Source organism: Bubalus kerabau, chromosome 6, assembly GCF_029407905.1.
Source record: "Bubalus kerabau isolate K-KA32 ecotype Philippines breed swamp buffalo chromosome 6, PCC_UOA_SB_1v2, whole genome shotgun sequence".
Lineage (NCBI taxonomy): Eukaryota > Metazoa > Chordata > Mammalia > Artiodactyla > Bovidae > Bubalus > Bubalus kerabau.
Genome location: NC_073629.1, coordinates 29,282,088 through 29,304,812, shown reverse-complemented (window position 1 = coordinate 29,304,812; position 22,725 = coordinate 29,282,088). Strand labels below are relative to the sequence as shown.

General features: G+C 37.8%; 1 protein-coding gene across 12 annotated transcripts in view; it reads left to right on the top strand.

Annotated features, from left to right (window-relative positions):
- The window catches only part of SYCP1 (synaptonemal complex protein 1), a 152,039-nt gene that overhangs the window by 91,645 nt on the left and 37,669 nt on the right, over window positions 1-22,725 (top strand). For 9 of the 12 annotated variants that reach the window (XM_055584635.1, XM_055584637.1, XM_055584636.1 and 6 more), the window contains 6 exons: window positions 95-157; window positions 7,922-8,038; window positions 8,460-8,570; window positions 9,686-9,778; window positions 10,267-10,341; window positions 14,490-14,648. In XM_055584635.1, the coding sequence (XP_055440610.1) occupies window positions 95-157; window positions 7,922-8,038; window positions 8,460-8,570; window positions 9,686-9,778; window positions 10,267-10,341; window positions 14,490-14,648 (618 nt within the window). The remainder of the gene's footprint in view (window positions 1-94; window positions 158-7,921; window positions 8,039-8,459; window positions 8,571-9,685; window positions 9,779-10,266; window positions 10,342-14,489; window positions 14,649-22,725) is intronic. The other 3 variants (XM_055584645.1, XM_055584643.1, XM_055584641.1) reach the window with 2 other exon arrangements.

Here is a 22,725-nt window from a genome sequence, read left to right as displayed (position 1 = left end):
TTTCCTTTACTTTAGTAATTTAGTCTGTCAGTGAAAGTATAAGTTTGAATCACTTTGATATTAAAAATAATTCTTTATTTTTTACTTCTAACAGAATAAGGCCTTTAAAAAAAAGAGTACAGCAGAAAGCAAGCAGCTGAATGTTTATGAGATAAAGGTATTTGGAATCTTTATTTAAGAAAAAATAATACTAGTACATAGATGAGAATTTAGAAATTTAAGCCCTTTGTGTGTGTGCTAAGTCACTTCATTCATGTCTGACTCTTTGCAATCCTATGAAATGTAGCCTGCCATGCTACTCTGTCCATGGGATTCTCCAGGAAAGAATACTGGAGTGGGCTGCCATGCCCTTCTCCGGGGGATCTTCCGGACCCAGGGATCAAACCCACATCTCTTACGTCTTCTGTATTGGCAGGCAGGTTCTTTACCACTAATGCTACCTGGGAAGCCCAGGCCAGTGAAGGATAGTGAAGGACAGGAAGGCCTGGTGTGTTGATGAGGTTGCAAAAAGTCAGACATGACTTAGTGACTGAACCATAGCAACAAAGCCCTTTATATTGTAGCAGTTATTTTAGTTTTAATAGAACACACATCTTTGGTTTAGCTGTGTTAAAATCATTTAAGCCAGGGGTCCCCAACCTCCGGGCCATGGACTGATACTGGTTCATAGCCTATTAGGAACCAGGCCACAAACAGATGAGTGACAGGCAAGTGACCAAAGCTTCACCCACTCCCCATCAATCTTATTGCCTCTTGAGCTCTGCCTCCTGTCAAATCAGTGGAGGCATTAGATTCTCATAAGAGTGCAAACCCTACTGTGAACTGTGTGTGCTGAGGGATCTAGGTTGCCTGCTCCTTATGAGAATCTAGTGCCTGATGATCTCAGGTGGAGCTGAGGTATGTTAGCACTGGGGATCAGCTGCAAGTACAGAGTATTATTAGCAGAGAGGTTTGACTGCATAGCTAACTGCTAAGTCACTTCAGTCGTGTCTGACTTTGTGCGACCCCATAGACGGCAGCCTACCAGGCTCCTCTGTCCCTGGGATTCTTCAGGCAAGAACACTGGAGTGGGTTGCCATTTCCTTCTCCAATGCATGAAAGTTGAAAAGTGAAAGTGAAGTTGCTCAGTCGTGTCCGACTCTTCGTGACCCCATGGACTGCAGCCTACCAGGGATTTGCTCCTCCTCCGTCCATGGGATTTGCCAGGCAAGAGTACTAGAGTGGGGTGCCAGTGCCTTCTCCGTGACTGCATCAGTTCAGTTCAGTTCAGTCGCTCAGTCGTGTCTGACTCTTCGCAACCCCATGAATTGCAGCACGCCAGGCCTCCCTGTCCATCACCATCTCCTGGAGTTCACTCAAACTCACGTCCATCGAGTTGGTGATGCCATCCAACCATCTCATCCTCTGTCGTCCCCTTCTCCTCCTGCCCCCAATCCCTCCCAGCATCAGGATCTTTTCCAATAAGTCAGCTCTTCGCATGAGGTGGCCGAAGTACTGGAGTTTCAGCTTCAGCATCATTCCCTCCAAAGAAATCCCAGGGCTGATCTCCTTCAGAATGGACTGGTTGGATCTCCTTGCAGTCCAAGGGACTCTCAAGAGTCTTCTCCAACACCACAGTTCAAAAGCATCAATTCTTCGTCGCTCAGCCTTCTTCACAGTCCAACTCTCACATCCATACATGACCACAGGAAAATCCATAGCCTTGACTGGATGGACCTTTGTTGGCAAAGTGATGTCTCTGCTTTTGAATATGCTATCTAGGTTGGACATAACTTTCCTTCCAAGGAGTAAGCGTCTTTTAATTTCATGGCTGAAGTCACCATCTGCAGTGATTTTGGAGCCCAAAAAAGTAAAGTCTGATAGAGACCATAATAAATCAGTTATTTGCAGATTCATAGCAAAATCCTATCAGTGAGTGGCAAGTGACAATTAAGCTGCATCTGGTGGCAGGCTTTATAGTGGCAAGTAAGTTAATGTACTTCAATTGTATAGCCTCATCTGATGGCAGGCTTTAAGTCAGAATCCAATATTTATTTTAGTCTGTGTATAGCTTGCCCATTATTTTCTTTACCACTTCTGTCTGTGCTATACTACTGCATAGATAAGGGAGTGGGGTTTTTTCTACATATAATAGAACTTTTTTTCCATAATAAAGACACTCCCTTTATGTAGTAATATTCTCTTGCCTTAGAGAGTAATTCTTCTGTTTTATTGTTATACCAATTTTCTTCTTAGTGTTTACTGTTTGAATGGTGTTCATTTATTTATTTAAAAATTTTATTGGTGTATAGTTGATGTACAATGTTGTATTTTTAGCAACCTATTCACTATTGTGCTTTCTGTGCCTTTGTTTTGGATGTGTCTTTTATAAACAGCATATAGCTGGAGTTCATAAATTTTGTGCTTTTTACTGGTACATTTTAGCTTCAGAATACATAAATCTCCTTTATCTCTCATGTCTAACTTATATGGTGCATGCATGCATGCTAAGTTGCTTCAGTCATGTCTGACTGTTTGTGACCCTTTGGATTGTAGCCCTCCAGGCTCCTCTGTGGGATTTTTCCAAGCAAGAATACTAGAGTGAGTTGCCATGCCTTTTTCCAGGGGATGTTCCCAACTCAGGGATCAAACCAATGTCTCTTACATCTCATGCATTGGCAGGCAGGTTCTTTACCACTAGTGCCAGCTGGGAAGTCCAACTTGTATGGTATCATGTCCTTATTATTGCCACTTAATTTAATGAATTTATTTTTATAATGGTTTTTGTATTGCCCAGGAAAAAGGAAAGAATAGAGTGAATTGGGGAGAGGCAGTAAATACTGAGAATAGTTAGATTTGATGAATTCACAGATATAGGAAGATTGATATATACCAAGAAGGAAAAATTAGGATAAATCCAGAATGAGACTTAATATATAAAACTGTAGAATATTAGACATAGATAGGTCCTAAAAGTAGCTGGAGAAAAGTAAGAGATCACCAATGAAAGAATGACAAGAAATTTACCATGGACATTCCAACAAGCAACAGTGTAAGTTAGAAAACAGTGAAAAAATATTCTCAAGTACAAAGAAAATGTCAATCTTGAATTATGTCTCCAGAATATCTCTCTTTTAAGTGTGTTGAAGAAATAAGGAGATTTTTTTAGGTCAAAAAGTGAAGGAAACATACTCTTTAAGAACACTCAGTTAACAAAAATATCATGTATAAGGCTATAAAATTCAAAGGCTTGAAATCACACAGAGTATGTCCTCTAGCCACAGTTCTATTAATCTAGAAATTATGGCATGTATTTTTTAAAGTTTAAAGTTAATACCTTTACTATGAACATTGTTATGCCAATGTATTTGAAAAAGTTAAAGTGAAATAGATTCACCAAAACAATGTCCAAAAAAAAAATAATTAGGCTGAATAGTCCTAAAAGAGATTGAATCAGCAATTTAAAATCTTCACAAAACAGAGCAGATTCAGTTGATTTTAGATGGGAGCTGCATATGTAGAAAATCTATAAAAATCTCCAGATGAGTTAATACAAGTATTGAGTGTGTTTATTAAGGATGTTAGATTTACAATCATTACACGGAAATAACTACTAGTATTAAACATGTATAACAAGCTATTAGAAAATGTGATTTTAACAGTATACCATTTATGTGAAAATTCTGCTTCTCTCCAAATACATATGAACTGAACTGATTACTTTTAAATCTATTTTGAGTTATTTTTGTAATGAGGTCTGAGGTTCATTCTTTATTCTTTTCCATGTACTAATTATTTGTCTCAGCAACATTTGTTGACTATTCTTTCTCCATTGAATTGTCTTGTCACTCTTATTGAAAATAAGTCGACCATAGTTGTATGGCAATGGCTTTATTTCTGGACTTGCTGTTCTGTTCACTTCAGTTCAGTTCAGTCACTCAGTCGTATCTGACTCTTTGAGACCCCATGGACTGCAGCATGCCAGGCCTCCCTGTTCATCACCAACTCCCGGAGTTTACCCAAACTCATGTCCATTGAGTCGGTGATGCCATCCAATCATTTCATCCTCTGTCACCTCCTCCTCCTGCCCTCAATCTTTCCCAGCATCAGGGACTTTTCAGATGAGTCAGCTCTTCGCATCAGGTAGCCAAAGTATTGGAGTTTCAGCTTCAACATCAGTCCTTCCAGTGAACACCCAGGAGTGATCTCCTTTAGGATGGACTGGTTGGATCTCCTTGCAATCCAAGGGACTCTCAAGAGTCTTCTCCAACACCACAGTTCAAAAGCATCAATTCTTCAGCGCTCAGCTTTCTTCACAGTCCAACTCTCACATCCATACATGACCACTGGAAAAACCATAGCCTTGACTAGATGGACCTTTGTTGGCAAAGTAATGTCTCTGCTTTTCAATATGCTGTCTAGGTTGGTCATAACTTTCCTTCCAAGGAGTAAGCATCTTTTAATTTCATGGCTGCAGTCACCATCTGCAGTGATTTTGGAGCCCAGAAAAACAAAGTCACCTACTGTTTCCATTGTTTGTCCATCTATTTCCCATGAATTGATGGGACTGGATGCCATGATCTTCGTTTTCTAAATGTTGAGCTTTAAGCCAACTTTTTCACTCTCCTCTTTCACTTTTATCAAGAGGCTCTTTAGTTCTTCTTCACTTTCTGCCATAAGGGTTAGACATTGATCCATATGTTTACCTTATGTCAGTACCACACTGTTTTGATTATTGTAGCTTTGTGTAGTGAGTTTTAAAATTGGGGATTATGTGTCTTCCAATAATCTTCTTTTCCAAGATGGTTTTGGCTCTTCAGGGTCCCTGGGAATTTCTTGTAAATTTTGGGATCAATTTATTCTGACAAAAAGGCAGTTGGAATGATTGCATTGAACCTTTTTGCTCTATTTATAGTGTTCAAGAGAACACTATCAAAGGTCAAAGGACACCATCAAGAGAGTGAAAAGACAACCCACAGAACTGGAGAAATACTTGCAAATCATGTAGTTGGTAATGATCCAATACCCAGAATATATAAAGGATACTTCCAAATCAGCAACAAAAGCCAGTCACTGAATAACAAATACTGCATGATACTTAAAATAGTCAATCACATGAAAGCAGTAATACCAGGGACTGGTGGGAGGGGGGGGATGGGGAATTGTTCTTCAATTTGTGTAAATTTCAGTTATGGCTTTCCTGGTGGCCCAGATGGTAAAGAAACTGCCTGCCATGTGGGAGACCCAGGTCTGATTCCTGGGTCTGGAAGATCACCTGGAGAAGGGCATGGCAACCCACTCCAGTATTCTTGCCTGTAGAACTCTGTGGACAGAGGAGCCTGGTGGGCTGAAGTCTATGGGGTTGCAAAGAGTCAGACACAACTGAGCTATTAACACTTCACTTCAGTTATGCATGATAATGTAGTTTTAGAGGTATGCTGTATTACATAATGTCTCTAGTGAACAATTCTGTATTGTTTACTTTAAAATTTGTTAAGAGGGTAGACTCTTAATGTAAATGTTCTTATGGGAAAAAAAGGGACAGAAGGAAACTTGAAGGTGATGGGTATGTCTGTCTTCTTGATTTTGATGATAATTTCATTGATGCATGCATATGTCCAAACTCATCAAACTGTATACATTAAGTGTTGTTGATCAGTAACTAAGTCATGTCTGACTCTTTGTAACCCCATGGAATGCAGCATGCCAGCCTTCCCTGTCCTTGACTTTCTCCCAGAGTTTGCTCAGACTCATGTCCATTGAGTCGATGGTGCCATCCAACCATCTCATCCTCTGTCAACCCCTTCTCTTCCTGCCCTCAATCTTTCCCAGCATCAGGGTCTTTTCCAGTAAGTTTGATCTTCTCATCAGGTGTCCAAAGTATTGGAGCTTCAACTTCAGCATCAGTCCTTCCAATGAATATTCAGGGTTGAGTTCCTTTAGGATTAACTGGTTTGATCTTGCAGTCCAAAGGAGTGTGTGTGCTGTATTGTCCAGCACCACAATTCAAAAGCATCGATTCTTCAATGCTTAGCCTTTTTTATGGTCCAACTCACATCTGTACATGACTGCTGGAAAAACTATAGCTTTGACTATATGGACCTTTGTTGGCAAAGTGATATATTTCCATTTTTTAGTATGCTATCTAGGTTTGGCATAACTTTGTTTACAAAGAGCACGTGTCTTTGAATTTCATGGCTGCAGTCACCGTGTGCAGTAATTTTGGTGCCCAAGAAAATAAAGTCTGTCACTATTTCCATTGTCTTCCCATCTACTTGCCATGAAGTGATGGGACCGGATGCCATGATCTTAGATTTTTGAATGTTGAGTTTTAAGCCAGCTTTTTCCCTCTCCTCTTTCACCCTCAGCAAGAGGCTCCTTAGTTCTTCTTCACTTTCTGCCATTAGAGTGGTATTATCTGCATATCTGAGGTTGTTATTTCTTCTGCCAGTCCTGATTGCAGCTTATGATTCATCCAGCCTAGAATTTCATATCATATACTCTGCATGTAGGTTAAATCAACAGGGTGACAGTATACAGCCTTGTGGTACTCCTTTCCAATTTTGAACAAGTCTCTTGGTTGTTCCATGTCTGTTCTGTTCCTTCTTGACCTGCATACAGGTTTCTCAGGAGACAGTTAAGGTGGTCTGGTATTCCCATCTCCTTAAGATTTTTCTACAGTTTGTTGTAATCCACACAGTCAAAGGCTTCAGTGTAGTCAATGAGGCAGGAGGAGATGTTTTCCTGGAGTTCCCTTGCTTTTTCTATGATCCAGTGGATGTTGGCAATTGGATCTCTGGTTCCTTTGCCTTTTCTAAATCCAGCTTGTACATCTGGAAGTTCTCAGTTCATGTACTGCTGAAGCCTCACTTGAAGGATTTTGAATATTACCTTGCTAGCATGTGAAATGGAGAAGGGGCAATGGCACCCCACTCCAGTACTCTTGCCTGGAAAATCCCATGGATGGAGGAGCCTGGTAGGCTGCAGTCCATGAGGTCACTAGGAGTCGGACACGACTGAGCGACTTCATTTTGACTTTTCACTTTCATGCATTGGAGGAGGAAATGGCAACCCACTCCAGTGTTTTTGCTTGGAGAATCCCAGGGACAGGGGAGCCTGGTAGGCTGCCGTCTATGGGGTCGCACAGAGTCGGACACAACTGAAGTGACTTAGCAGCAGCAGCAGCAGCATGTGAAATGAGTACAGTTGTATGGTAGTTTGAACATTCTTTGGTGTTGCCTTTCTTTGGAATTGGAATGAAAAATGATCTTTCCCAGTCCTATGGCCACTGCTGAGTGTTCCATATTTGCTAGCATATTGAGTGCAGCACTTCAATGGTATCATCTTTTAGGATTTTAAATAGCTAAGTTGGAACTCCATTAAATATCCAGCTGGATTTCCACATTAAATATGTGGTTTTTTTTTTTTTTTTTGCATATAAGTTATATCACAATAAACTTTCCTTTTTTTGTAATATGTTTATTTATTTTAATTGGAGGCTAATTACATTACAGTATTGTAGTGGTTTTTCCATACCTTGACATGAGTCCACCACGGGTGATCCCCATCCTGAACCCCCCTCCTACCTCCCTCCCCGTCGCTTTTTCTTTGAATCACATGGGTGTTCTGTCCAAATGGAATAGTTACTTATTGTAATAAAACAACAGAGACTAAATAATTTAAATATTGTCAAAAAATTTAAAAAATAAAACTATGCCTGCTTTTAGGATATTACTTGTCAAGACTATGTATTTTAGGAGAAAAGATAGATTTTGTGAAAAATAAAGCACATCTCCCCATATGAAAAGTGTAAGGAAAATGATCCAACTGTAATATCTTATAAATAAATCATCTTCTGAGAGTCACAAAACCCCAAAATGAATGCATTTTTCAAGTAATCCACAGCGTTTACTAATGTTCATTCTGTTTTCTTTATTCGAAGGTCAGTAAATTAGAGATAGAACTAGAAGGTGCCAAACAAAAATTTAAACAAATGACTGACAGCTATCAGAAAGAAATTGAGGACAAAAAGCTATTAGAAGAAAATCTTTTGGGAGAGGTAGGAAAACCTAAATATGTTTGAAAACTTGTTATACTAAAACCATATATTTGTATGTTAACATTTTAAAAGAAAAGTAATAATTCTTTTAACATTATAACTCTTTAGAAGATTTAGTAAATTATATCAGGGACAATTAATTAGCTTTTTAAAATAGAAACTAAAAGTATTGTTATGCTAAGTATTTAAGTATTGAGTAGTATATAACTGTTTTGGAAAGATTAGATGATTTTTCAGTGTTATACTGTCATCTCACTTGATAGAAGACCCTAACTAAAATAAACCAAAACAGTAGTGCATTTTCTACTTAGCTTTCCCAATTTCCTGGTGTTTGATTTCTTCATTTTAACTTAAATTTAACATTTGAGTTTAATTTGCTTTTTGGGCATTAATTTTAAAAAACTTTAAATTTATTTCATAGGTTGCAAAAGCAAAAGTAGTAGCTGATGAAGCAGTAAAATTACAGAAAGAAATTGATATACGATGTCAACATAAAATAGCTGAAATGGTTGCACTTATGGAAAAACATAAGGTGATTTTTTCCCTTTTGTATAATGAAAATTATCAATTTTAGCAATATTTATGCATAAAATGGTAAAATATAGTATTCTGATTTGTTGGAGAAAATTGTTTAGACAAAAGTGCCTAATTATAGCTGGAATACCCTTGATCTCTCATTTTTCCAAATCTTCACTACCTGAAGCTGAGCCTAAGTGTCACTTCCTTGAAGAAGTCTTTCCTCATCATTTTATGGATAGATATAACCACTCTTGTTCTCAGTTTCCTTAGTAGTCTCTTACAGAATTTTCCATCTTATTTTTATTAAAATGCATACCTAGTATATGTGCTTAAATAAATATAATATTTGTATCCTCTACCTGTGGCCAACATATACTAGACTAAACAATAATAAAGAGATGTAAAACTATGTTAGTTGTGTTTGTGAGTATGCTGTACTTTTTACTGTTGTTTTAAAGTAATCATTCCCTTAGGGAATTAAGTCTTATACTCTTCAGGATTTTGATAGAAAGTGGGCTATACATATCAATTAATCTTTATAAGTTGTTGCTAGGATATTATTATGAAGTAACCTATGAGAAATTAAAAATATTTTAAGTAATAATGTGAACTCATAAATGTAAGCAACTTTTGTATGTCTTAATCCAGTACAGTTTTTATCCTTATTGATACTTAAATTGTCCCAACTTTGGCCATTGGGAACCTCTTCAAACTGGTTGGCAGGTCCTTTTGACTTGACCCTAATAATCTGTGATAGCTTTCTTACTTTCTGTTAACAACAAAATATTTAAGATTCATCTTGTATTTCCTGCCCAAGATCTGGAATCAGCAGTTTTTCTAAGAGGTCCTCGTGTTTCTAATGTTTTTTTAAAATTATGAAATTCATTATTCCTAATTAAAAAATATTATTTTTTGCTCGGGTTATTTCTAAGACCGTTATCTATGTTTTATTGTTTTTATTGTTAGCATTTAAAAATGTAATTTAAAAAATTTTAAAATATGCTCAAATATATATTACTGAATTCATAAACATCATTTTTGTAAATATTAAATGCATTAGGATAACAGTGTTATTAAAACATAAGCTTTTGAACTTCTAATACATCTAAAATGTTCTATTTAATATAGCACCAATATGATAAAATTGTTGAAGAAAGAGACTCAGAATTAGGACTGTATAAGAGCAAAGAACAAGAACACTCATCAATGAAAGCATCTCTGGTGAGAACAAATAGCAGTAGAAGCCAGTTTTCATATAAACCATAATTTTTGATCTATAGAATCAAATAACCATAGATCTGAAAGGGATATTATAGATCTTATAGGGAGATGGTTTTCTAATTTTTTTTGAAATTGTAGAATGATCTCTTTTTTTCAAGTGAAAAGTTATAAATTACAATTACAAATAAGTTTGAGCTCTGATTGAGGTTTGGAAAGGAGAAGTGGAATAGATTGGGAGAGGATGAGAAGAAGAGATACATATAGTGTTAAATATTTCTTTAGAGATATATATAGTGTTAAAATTTGTCTAAATGAAATCTTTGGTTATGTTCGTCTAGCAGCCTTCATATCAGTAAGCTTTTAAAATGTATATCTTTTATGAGTGAATTCATTTTTCTGTAAAACTAAAGTTTTAAAATATTAGTTTGCATTTTCATTATCTTAACTATATAGATGCACTTATAAATTTCATGTTCCTTTTTCTTTAGGAGACTGAACTATCCAATCTCAGAAATGAACTTAGGTCTGTTAAGAAACACCTTGAAACAGAAAGAGAAGAAAAAGTAGGTTTTATAGCAATATAGATAAAGTAATTTTGGATTTTAGGTGTAACCTAAGTTTTATAAAGATATAATATTAGAAAATAATAGGATAAGTTTACATATAGATTAAAAGTATAATTTTTCCCCATTAGCTTTTCTCAGAAATATTTAACATATTCTATTGCTTAAATATTAAGCATATAAATACAGGATTACTTTGAGTATGCATGCTTTTAGATATAAATATTTGAACAATATTTCATATATTAAAAGTGCTTATGTATTTGTATGTGCTTTTTAGCTACTGATCGTATTTCAGAAAAAAATAATGCCTGTATTTGTATTTGGTGTTGTTCAGTCACTCATTGGTCATGTGTGGATGTGAAAGTTGGACTATAAAGAAAGCTGAGCGCCGAAGAATTGATGCTTTTGAACTGTGGTGTTGGAGAAGACTCTTTTGAGAGTCCCTTGGACTGCAAGGAGATCCAACTAGTCCATCCTAAAGGAGATCAGTCCTGGGTGTTCATTGGAAGGACTGATGTTGAAGCTGAAACTCCAGTACTTTTGCCACCTGATGCGAAGAGCTGACTCATTTGAAAAGATCCTGATGCTGGGAAAGATTGAGGGCAGGAGGAGAAGGGGATGACAGAGGATGAGATGATTGGATGGCATCACTGACTCAATGGACATGGGTTTGGGTGGACTCTGGGAATTGGTGATGGACAGGGAGGCTTGGCATGCTGTGATTCATGGGGTCACAAAGAGTCAGACACGACTGAGTGACTGAACTGAGACTGATACTGAGTCGCTCAGTTGTGTCCGACTCTTTGCGACCCCATGGGCTGCAGCATGTCAGGCTTTCCTGTCCTTCACCATCTCCTGGAGCTTTCTCAAAGTCATGTCCATTGAGTCAGTGATGTCTTCCAACCATCTCATCCTCTGTTGTCCCCTTTCTCTGCTGCCTTCAGTTTTTCCCAGCATCAAGATCTATTCCAATGAGTCAGTTCTTTGCATCACTTGGCCAAAGTATTGGAGCTTCAGCTTCAGCATCAGTCCTTCTAATGGATATTCAGAACTGATTTCCTTTAGGATTGACTGGTTTGATTTTCTTGCAGTCCAAGGGACTCTCAAGAGTCTTCTCCAACACCACAGCTCAAAAGCATCAATTCTTCAACGTTCAGCCTTCTGATGGTCCAACTCTCACATCCATACATGACTACTGGAAAAACCATAGCTTTGACTAGACAGACCTTTGTTGGCAAAGTAATGTCTCTGCTTTTTAATACGCTGTCTAGGTTTGTCATAGCTTTTCTCCCAAAGAGCAAGTGTCTTTTAATTTCATGGCTGCAGTCACCTGCAACCATGGTGATTTTGGAGCCCCCAAAAATAAAGTCTGCAGTGATTTTGGAGCCCCAAAAAATAAAGTCTGTTACTGTTTCCATTGTCTCCCCATCTATTTGCCATGAAGTGATGGGACCAGATGCTGTGATTTTTGTTTTAAAATATTGAGTCTTAAGCCAGCTTTTCCCCTCTCTCTTTCACCTTCATCAAGGGGCTCTTTGGTTCCTCTTTGCTTTCTACCATTAGGGTGGTGTCATCTGCATATCTGAGGTTATTGATATTTCTCTCAGCAATCTTGATCCCAGCTTGTGCTTCATCCAGTCTGACATTTCACATGATGTACTCTACATATAAGTTAAATAAGTGGGGTGACAGTATACAGCCTTGACATACTCCTTTCCCAGTTTGGAACCAGTCCATTGTTCCATGTCCAGTTCTAGCTGTTGCTTCTTGACTTGCATACAGATTTCTTAGGAGGCAGGTAAGGTGGTCTGCTATTCCCATCTCTTGAAGAATTTTCCACAGTTTGTTGTGATCCATATAGTAAAAGGCTTTAGCATAGTCAATAAAGCAGAAGTAGATGTTTTTCTGAAACGCTTTTGCTTTTTCTGTGATCCAAAGATTTTGGCAATTTGGTCTATAGTTCCTCTGCCTTTTCTAAATCTAGCTTGTACATCTGAAAGTTCTTGGTTCACTTTCTGTGGAGGCCTGGCTTGGATAATTTTGAGCATTACTTTGCTGGTATGTGAAATGAGTGCAATTGTGTGGTAGTTTGAACAGTCTTTGGCATTGCTCTTCTTTGGGATTTGAATAAAAACTGACCTTTTCCAATCCTGTGACCACTGCTGAGTGTTCCATATTTGCTGGCATACCAAGTACAGCATCGTCTTCTAGGATTTGAAATAGCTCAGCTGGGATTCCATCACCTCCACTAGCTTTGTTTGTACTGATGCTTTCTAAGGCCCAGTTGACTTTGCACTCCTGTCTGGCTCTAGGTGAGTGGTCACACATCATGGTTATCTGAGTCATTAAGATCTTTTTGGTATAGTTCTTCTGTATATTCTTGCCACCTCTTCTTAATATCTTTGTTGCTTCTGTTAGATCCATACCATTTCTGTCCTTAATTATGCCCATCTTTGCATGAAATGTTCCCTTGGTATCTCTAATTTTCTTGAAGAGCTCTCTAGTCTTTCCCATTCTGTTGTTTTCCTTTGTTTCTTTGCACTGATCACTGAGGAAGGCTTTCTTATCTCTCCTTGTTATTCTTTGGAACTCTGCATTCAAATGGGTATATCTTTCCTTTTCTCCTTTGCCTTCTGCTTCTGTTCTTTTCTCAGCTATTTGTAAGGCCTCCTCAGACAGCCATTTTGCCTTTTTGTATTTCTTTTTCTTGGGGATGGTTTTAATCACTACCTCCTGTACAATGTCATGAAACTCTGTCCATAGTTCTTCAGGTACTCTGTCTATCAGATCAAATCCCTGAAATCTATTTGTCATTTCCACTGTATAATTGTAAGGGATTTGATTTAGGTCATACCTGAATGATCTAGTGGTTTTCCCTAGTTTCTCCAATTTAAGTCTGAATTTGGCAATAAGGAGTTCATGATCTGAGCCACAGTCAGCTCCCAGTCTTGTTTTGCTTCTCCATTTTTGGCTGCAAAGAATATAATCAATCTGATTTCAGTATTGACCATCTGGTGATGTCAATGTGTAGAGTCTTCTCTTGTGTTGTTGGAAGAGGGTGTTTGCTATGACCAGTGTATTTTCTTGGCAAAACTCTGTTAGCCTTTGCTCTGCTTAATTTTGTACTCCAAGGCCAAATTTGCCTGTTACTCCAGGTGTCTCTTGACTTCCTACTTTTGCATTCTAGTCCCCTATAATGCAATGAACATCTTTTTTTGGTGTTAGTTCTAGAAGGTCTTGTAGGTCTTCATAGAACCATTCAACTTCAGCTTCTTTGGCATTACTTGTGGGGGCATAGACTTGGATTGCTGTGATATTGAATGGTTTGCTCTGGAAACGAACAGAGATCATTCTGTAGTTTTTGAGATTGCATCCAAGCACTGCATTTCGGACCCTTTTGTTGACTATGATGGCTACTCCATTTCTTCTAAGGTATTCTTGCCCACAATAGTAGATATAATGGTCATCTGAATTAAATTCGCCCATTCCAGTCCATTTTAGTTCACCAATTCCTAAAATGTCAACATTCATGCTTGTCATCTCCTGTTTGACCACTTCCGGTTTACTTTGATTCATGAACCTAACATTATACATTCCTATGCAGTATTGTTCTTTATAGCATTGGACTTTAATTTCACCACCAGACATCCACACCTGGGTGTTGTTTCCACTTTGGCTCAGCCTCTTCATTCCGTCTGGAGCTATTTCTCTGCTCCTTTCCAGTAGCATGTTGGTAGGTGCCCAACCTAGGGAGTTCATCTTTTAGTGTCATATCTTTTTGCCTTTTCATACTCTTCCTGGGGTTGTCAAGGCAAGAATGCTAAAGTGGCTTTCCATTCCCTTCTCCAGTGGACCACGTTTTGTCAGAACTCTAACCATGACCCATCCGTCTTGTGTGGCCCTACATGGCATGGCTCATAGTTCATTGTGTCAGACAGGATTGTGATCCATGTGATTCATTTGGTTAGTTTTTGTGATTAGTGTCTGCCCTCTGATGGATGAGGATATGAAGCTTGTGGAAATTTCCTGGTGGGAGGCACTGGCTATGGGTAAAACTGGGTCTTGCTCTGGTGCACAGGGCCATGCTCAGTAAATCTTTAATCCAGTTATCTTCCGATGAGTCAGGCTGTGTTCCCTCCCTGTAGTTTGTCCTGAGGCCAAACTATGGTGGGGTAATGGTGACCTCCTTCAAAAGGACTTATGCCACAGGCCCAGCTCCCATGACTGTTGTAGTCAGTGCCTCTGACCCTGCGACAGGCAGCTGTCGACCCACACCTCTGCTGGAGACTCCTGGACACTCACAGGCAAGTCTGGCTCAGTCTCTTGTGGGCTCTCTGCTCCTTTCCTCTGGGTCCTGGTGCGCACAAGTTTTGTTGTGTTTTGGAATTTACTCACACTGTAAAATGACAATACTTTTTTTTTCTTTCTTTATAACATCACACTGTGCCGAGTAACCTACTTGTATATAGTTTAATCCTTACAACAGTGCTATTAAACAATACTTATTATTGTCTGCCTTTTTTTTTTCTTTTTTAAAAGCCAGTCAAATTTAGCAGTGGGAAGTTGTATACCAATTTTAGTGACACCAATGTTAATAAGTTCTGGTAACCCATTACCATCGGACCAGCCTGTTGTCTGCATTTTTACAGAGGTTAGGTTATTTATTCAGGATCACATAAGAAAAACAATGGAATAACTTAGAATTCAAATCTAGGTTTATTTTGCATGATTCGAAATCATATTTCCTAATTACTCTGCAACATGCCTAGGTAATGTGCACTTTCAATTTCAGATCTCTGTGTGTTTGTTCATTGTTTCCTGCATTTAATTCCTTTCTTACTTTCTCCACCTATGAAAAATTGCACGTATCTTTCATGTTGCAAAGGTGAGCTTACTGTATATAAGTATTCTCATAGTATTTTGTTTTAAGACAATATTTATTTATATATTTATTAGACTGCATTGGGTCTTGGTTGCAGCATGAAGAATCATACTTTGCAGTGCATGGGCTTCTCTAGTTGCGGTGTGCTGGCTTCTTTCTGGTTGTAGCACTTGGGCTCCAGGAGTACAGGCTCAGTAGTTGTGGTGCACCGGCTTAGTTGCCTCAACCCATGTAGAATCTTAGTTCCCCGGATCAGGGATCAAACTAATGTCCCCTACATTGAAAAGCAGATTCTTAACCACTGGACTACCAGGGAAATCTTGGTGTTTTGTTCTTATATTAAAATAGTTTTGTCACTCTCTGCTCCATTGTATTTCAGGTTCCTCAAGGGGTAGGGTTATGTCTATCTTTGTCTTTGCTTGTCTTTCCTTTATTTGAGTACAGTGCTTTGAAAATTTTCTGTTTTTAACAAATGTTTGTCAAAGAAATGATGAAGAGGCTTTCACTTCACCTGTGATAGTAAAATACATCAGATCAGATCAGATCAGTTGCTCAGTCGTGTCCGACTCTTTGCAACCCCATGAATCGCAGCACGCCAGGCCTCCCTGTCCATCACCAACTCCCAGAGTTCACTGAGACTCACGTCCATCGAGTCAGTGATGCCATCCAGCCATCCATCCTCTGTCGTCCCCTTCTCCTCTTGCCTCCAATCCCTCCCAACATCAGAATCTTTTCCAATGAGTCAACTCTCTGCATGAGGTGGCCAAAGTACTGGAGTTTCAGCTTTAGCATCATTCCTTCCAAAGAAATCCCAGGGCTGATCTCCTTCAGAATGGACTGGTTGGATCTCCTTGCAGTCCAAGGGCCTCCAAGAGTCTTCTCCAACACCACAGTTCAAAAGCATCAATTCTTCAGTGCTCAGCCTTCTTCACAGTCCAACTTTCACATCCATAAATGACCATAGGAAAAACTATAGCCTTGACTAGACGAACCTTTGTTGGCAAAGTAATGTCTAAAATACATACGTAACCTTTATCCTACTGTTTCAGTAAAAGAGGAATAATACTTGTATTGAAGTATGCCTAATGTTCTTTTTTCCAGTTTCTTTTTCAGTTTAATTGAGATATAATTGATAGCATTGTATAAGTTTAAGGTGTACAGCATGATTTAACATATATATTTAAAAGGATTACGACAGTAAGTTTAGTTAACATCAATCATCTCATAAAGATGAAGAAAAAGAAAAAAAGTTTTTTCTTTGTGATGAGAGCTCTTAGGATTTACTCTCTTCACAACTTTAAAATGTACCAGACAATAGTTAATGATAATCATCATGTTATATTTTACATCCCTAGTACTTATTTGTCTTACAAATTGAGTTTTTGACCAGCTTTATCCAGTTCCCAATCTCCCCAACCTATGCATCAGTAACCACAAATCTTATCCCCTTTTCTGTGAATTTCATTATGTTTTGTTTTTTAAGATTCTACATATTCTGTGAATTGCTATGTTTTGTTTTTTAAGATTCTACATATAAGTGATATCATATTTGTCTTTATTTCACTTAGCATAATACTCTCAATATCTATCCATGTCACAAATGGAAGGAATTCCTTATTTTTATGGCTAAATAATGTCTCATTGTGTACATATTTTACAGTGGAATATTTTATACATGCACACACACACACACACACACACAGCACTTTCTTTATCCATTCCTTCATCTTTGGAGGCTTAAGTTGTTTCCATATCTTAGGTGTTGTGAATAATACTACAAGGGAGTGCAGATATTTTTTCAACATAGTGATTTAACTTGCTTTGGATGTAGTCTCAGAAGTAGATTCTAGTATGGTATGGTATTGTATGGTAGTCTGTTTTTAACTTTTTGATGAATCTTTATATTGTTTTCTATAGTGGCTAAACCAACTTACATTCCCACCTACAGTGCACAGGGTTCTTTTTTTCTTCTCATCCTTGTCAGCATTTATCTCTTGTTTTGTTTGATGATAGCCATTTTAACAGGCATGAGATAGTATATAACATTGTAGTTTTGATTTGCAGTTCCTTGATGTTGAACATCTTTTCATATACCTGTTGGCCATTTATATATCTTCTTTGGAAAAATGTCTACTCAAGTCCTTTTCCTGTTTTTAAGTTGGATTTTTTTTCTTGCTATTGAACTTTGTATTTTTTATTTTAACCTTTTATCAGGTATATGGTTTGCAAATATTTGGCAGTGTTTTGCATAGTTGGGAAAGCTAGGTGCTTACTCTCATGGTCTCACTTTCCTGCATGGGAAAAATTGCTGACTGACAGGTTCTCTCTTGCCACTGTGCTGTACTGTCTTGGGAGACAGAGTACTGTTTATTTGCTAAGTCATATCTGACTCTTTATGACCCCATGGACTATCGCCTGGCAGGCTAATGGCAGCCCACTCCAGGATTCTTGTCTGGGAAAGGTGGTGACATGGGTAAAATGAGACTGTTTCTCTTCTTCAGTGTGTTCAATCTGGGGTTTGTTTTTTTTTTTTTTTTTTGCTTTCGTGGTGTGCTAGAATTTCTCTTGGACTCCAGAACTTCCACAGAGGTATTCTCATCTATGGATCATTGTCAAAATCTGTGTTCTTGTTGAGGAGGATGGTAAAAATGCCTGTTCTCCTATTTTGCTGAAATCACTCTCCCCTTTCTCCTAATATAAGTATTTATAAAGCATTATAAATTTCTCATTCAGTACTGCTTTGGCTGTGTCCCATATATTTTGATATATTGTGTTTTTGTTTTCATTCAGTTCTTACAGTTTTATATTTCTTTGAGATTTCTTCTTTGACCCATTGATTATTTAGAAGTTTGTTTTAAATTTTCACATGTTCAAAGATTTTCCTGTTGTCTTTCTGTTACTGATTTTTGGTTTAATTACATTGTAATCAGAGAATACAATCTTTATGATTTCTATATTTGTCTGTGGGATACTATTAACAGAAACACCATAGACTGAAAGGCCTAAATAATAAATATTATTTCCCACAGTTCTGGAGGCTCTCAGTCTGAGATCAAGGTACCAGCATGATAAAGTTCTGTTCAGGACCCATTTCCTGGCTTGTAGATAGTAGCCTTCTTGCTGTGTCTTCACATGGCTGAGAGAGAACTCTGGTTACTTTATCTCCTTATAAGGGTACCAGTACCATCATAAGGGATTCACCTCCATGACCTCATCCAAACCCAATTACTTCTCAAAGGCTGTATCTCCTTTGGCCCCACCATACCACATTGTGGGTTAAGGCCTTCATATATGACTTTTGGGGGGATAAAAACATTCAGTCCATAGAAATTTGTTCTTTTGAATTTGTTGAGGTTTGCTTTATGGCCCAGGGTATGGTCTGTCTTGGGGATGATCTATAGGTGCTTGAAGCAAGTGTATGTTATGCTATTGTTGGTGTACTGCAAATGTCATTTAACTCTAATTAGTTGTATTGTTCACATTTTATACATTTTTGCTGACTTTCGCCTTGTAATTTTATCAGTTGCTGAAAGAAGAGTGTTAAAAGCCCCCAATTTTGTTTGTCTCCTGTCTCAGCTCTGTTTCAGTTCAGTTCAGTCACTCAGTCATGTCTGACTCTTTGCGACGCCATGGACTACAGCACGCCAGGCTTCCCTGTCCATCACCAACTCCTGGAGCCTACTCAAACTCATGTCCATTGTGTCGATGATGCCATCCAACCATCTCACCCTCTGTCGTCCCCTTCTCCTCCTGCCTTCAATCTTTTCCAGCATCAGGGTCTTTTCTGATGAGTCAGTTCTTTGCATCAGGTGGCCAAAGTATTGGAGTTTCAGCTTCAGCATCAGTCCTTCTAATGAATATTCAGGACTGATTTCCTTTAGGATGGACTGGTTGGATCTCCTTGCAGTCCAAGGGACTCTCAGGAGTCTTCTTCAACATCATAGTTCAAAAGCATCAATTTTTTGGTGCTCAGCTTTCTTTACTTTTTTTACTTTACTTTTACTTTACTTTCTTTTCTTTTTTTCTCATCTCTCACATCTGTACATGACTACTGGAAAAAAACAGAGCTTTGACTAGATGGACCTTTGTTAGTAAAGTAATGTCTCTGCTTAAGTTTTAAAAAAGTTTCACTGACATACAATTTATGTACTATACAGTCACCCATTTTAAGTGTACAATTCTATGGTTTTAAATATATTAACAGTTATGTAACTGTCACTGCCTCATAGTTTCAGAATATATGTATCAACCCCCAAGCAGCCATTATACCTGCCCTCTTGGTCTCATCAGCAAATTCACTAGCTCTAGTCAGTCACTAATCTACTTTGTTTATTTTTTTTTAAATTTTATTTTATTTTTAAACTTTACATAATTGTATTAGTTTTGCCAAATATCAAAATGAATCCGCCACAGGTATACATGTGCTCCCCATCCTGAACCCTCCTCCCTCCTCCCTCCCCATACCATCCCTCTGGGTCGTCCCAGTGCACCAGCCCCAAGCATCCAGTATCGTGCATCGAACCTGGACTGGCAACTCGTTTCATACATGATATTTTACATGTTTCAATGCCATACTCCCAAATCTTCCCACCCTCACCCTCTCCCACAGAGTCCATAAGACTGTTCTATACATCAGTGTCTCTTTTGCTGTCTCGTACACAGGGTTATTGTTACCATCTTTCTAAATTCCATATATATGCGTTAGTATACTGTATTGGTGTTTTTCTTTCTGGCTTACTTCACTCTGTATAATAGGCTCCAGTTTCATCCACCTCATTAGAACTGATTCAAATGTATTCTTTTTAATGGCTGAGTAATACTCCATTGTGTATATGTACCACAGCTTTCTTATCCATTCATCTGCTGATGGACATCTAGGTTGCTTCCATGTCCTGGCTATTATAAACAGTGCTGCGATGAACATTGGGGTACACGTGTCTCTTTCCCTTCTGGTTTCCTCAGTGTGTATGCCCAGCAGTGGGATTGCTGGATCATAAGGCAGTTCTATTTCCAGTTTTTAAAGGAATCTCCACACTGTTCTCCATAGTGGCTGTACTAGTTTTCATTCCCACCAACAGTGTAAGAGGGTTCCCTTTTCTCCACACCCTCTCCAGCATTTATTACTTGTAGACTTTTGGATCGCAGCCATTCTGACTGGTGTGAAATGGTACCTCATAGTGGTTTTGATTTGCATTTCTCTGATAATGAGTGATGTTGAGCATCTTTTCTTGTGTTTGTTAGCCATCTGTATGTCTTCTTTGGAGAAATGTCTATTTAGTTCTTTGGCCCATTTTTTGATTGGGTCATTTATTTTTCTGGAGTTGAGCTGTAGGAGTTGCTTGTATATTCTCGAGATTAGTTGTTTGTCAGTTGCTTCATTTGCTATTATCTTCTCCCATTCTGAAGGCTGTCTTTTCACCTTGCTAATAGTTTCCTTTGATGTGCAGAAGCTTTTAAGGTTAATTAGGTCCCATTTGTTTATTTTTGCTTTTATTTCCAATATTCTGGGAGGTGAGTCATAGAGGATCCTGCTGTGATGTATGTCAGAGAGTGTTTTGCCTACGTTCTCCTCTAGGAGTTTTATAGTTTCTGGTCTTACGTTTAGATCTTTAATCCATTTTGAGTTTATTTTTGTGTATGGTGTTAGAAAGTGTTCTTAGTTTCATTCTTTTACAAGTGATTGACCAGTTTTCCCAGCACCACTTGTTAAAGAGATTGTCTTTAATCCAATGTATATTCTTGCCTCCTTTGTCAAAGATAAGGTGTCCATATGTGCGTGGATTTATCTCTGGGCTTTCTATTTTGTTCCATTGATCTATATTTCTGTCTTTGTGCCAGTACCATACTGTCTTGATAACTGTGGCTTTGTAGTAGAGCCTGAAGTCAGGCAGGTTGATTCCTCCAGTTCCATTCTTCTTTCTCAAGATCACTTTGGCTATTCGAGGTTTTTTGTATTTCCATACAAATTGTGAAATTATTTGTTCTAGCTCTGTGAAGAATACTGTTGGTAGCTTGATAGGGATTGCATTGAATCTGTAGATTGCTTTGGGTAGTATACTCATTTTCACTATATTGATTCTTCTGATTCATGAACATGGTATATTTCTCCATCTATTAGTGTCCTCTTTGATTTCTTTCACCAGTGTTTTATAGTTTTCTATATATAGGTCTTTAGTTTCTTTAGGTAGATATATTCCTAAGTATTTTATTCTTTCCGTTGTAATGGTGAATGGAATTGTTTCCTTAATTTCTCTTTCTGTTTTCTCATTATTAGTGTATAGGAATGCAAGTGATTTCTGTGTGTTGATTTTATATCCTGCAACTTTACTATAGTCATTGATTAGTTCTAGTAATTTTCTGGTGGAGTCTTTAGGGTTTTCTATGTAGAGGATCATGTCATCTGCAAACAGTGAGAGCTTTACTTCTTCTTTTCCAATTTGGATTCCTTTTATTTCTTTTTCTGCTCTGATTGCTGTGGCCAAAACTTCCAAAACTATGTTGAATAGTAATGGTGAAAGTGGGCACCCTTGTCTTGTTCCTGACTTTAGAGGAAATGCTTTCAATTTTTCACCATTGAGGATAATGTTTGCTGTGGGTTTGTCATATATAGCTTTTATTATGTTGAGGTATGTTCCTTCTATTCCTGCTTTCTGGAGGGTTTTTATCATAAATGGATCTTGAATTTTATCAAAGGCTTTCTCTGCATCTATTGAGATAATCATATGGTTTTTATTTTTCAATTTGTTAATGTGGTGTATTACGTTGATTGATTTGCGGATATTGAAGAATCGTTGCATCCCTGGGATAAAGCCCACTTGGTCATGGTGTATGATCTTTTTAATGTGTTGTTGGATTCTGATTGCTAGAATTTTGTTAAGGATTTTTGCATCTATGTTCATCAGTGATATTGGCCTGTAGTTTTCTTTTTTTGTGGGATCTTTGTCAGGTTTTGGTATTAGGGTGATGGTGGCCTCATAGAATGAGTTTGGAAGTTTACTATCCTCTGCAATTTTCTGGAAGAGTTTGAGCAGGATAGGTGTCAGCTCTTCTCTAAATTTTTGGTAGAATTCAGCTGTGAAGCCGTCTGGACCTGGGCTTTTGTTTGCTGGAGGATTTTTGATTACAGTTTCAATTTCCGTGCTTGTGATGGGTCTGTTAAGATTTTCTATTTCTTCCTGGTCGAGTTTTGGAAAGTTGTACTTTTCTAAGAATTTGTCCATTTCTTCCACGTTGTCCATTTTATTGGCATATAATTGCTGATAGTAGTCTCTTATGATCCTTTGTATTTCTGTGTTGTCTGTTGTGATCTCTCCATTTTCATTTCTAATTTTATTGATTTGATTTTTCTCTCCCTGTTTCTTGATGAGTCTGGCTAATGGTTTGTCAATTTTATTTATCTTCTCAAAAAACCAGCTTTTGGTTTTGTTGATTTTTGCTATGATCACTTTTGTTTCTTTTGCATTTATTTCTGCTCTAAGTTTTAAGATTTCTTTCCTTCT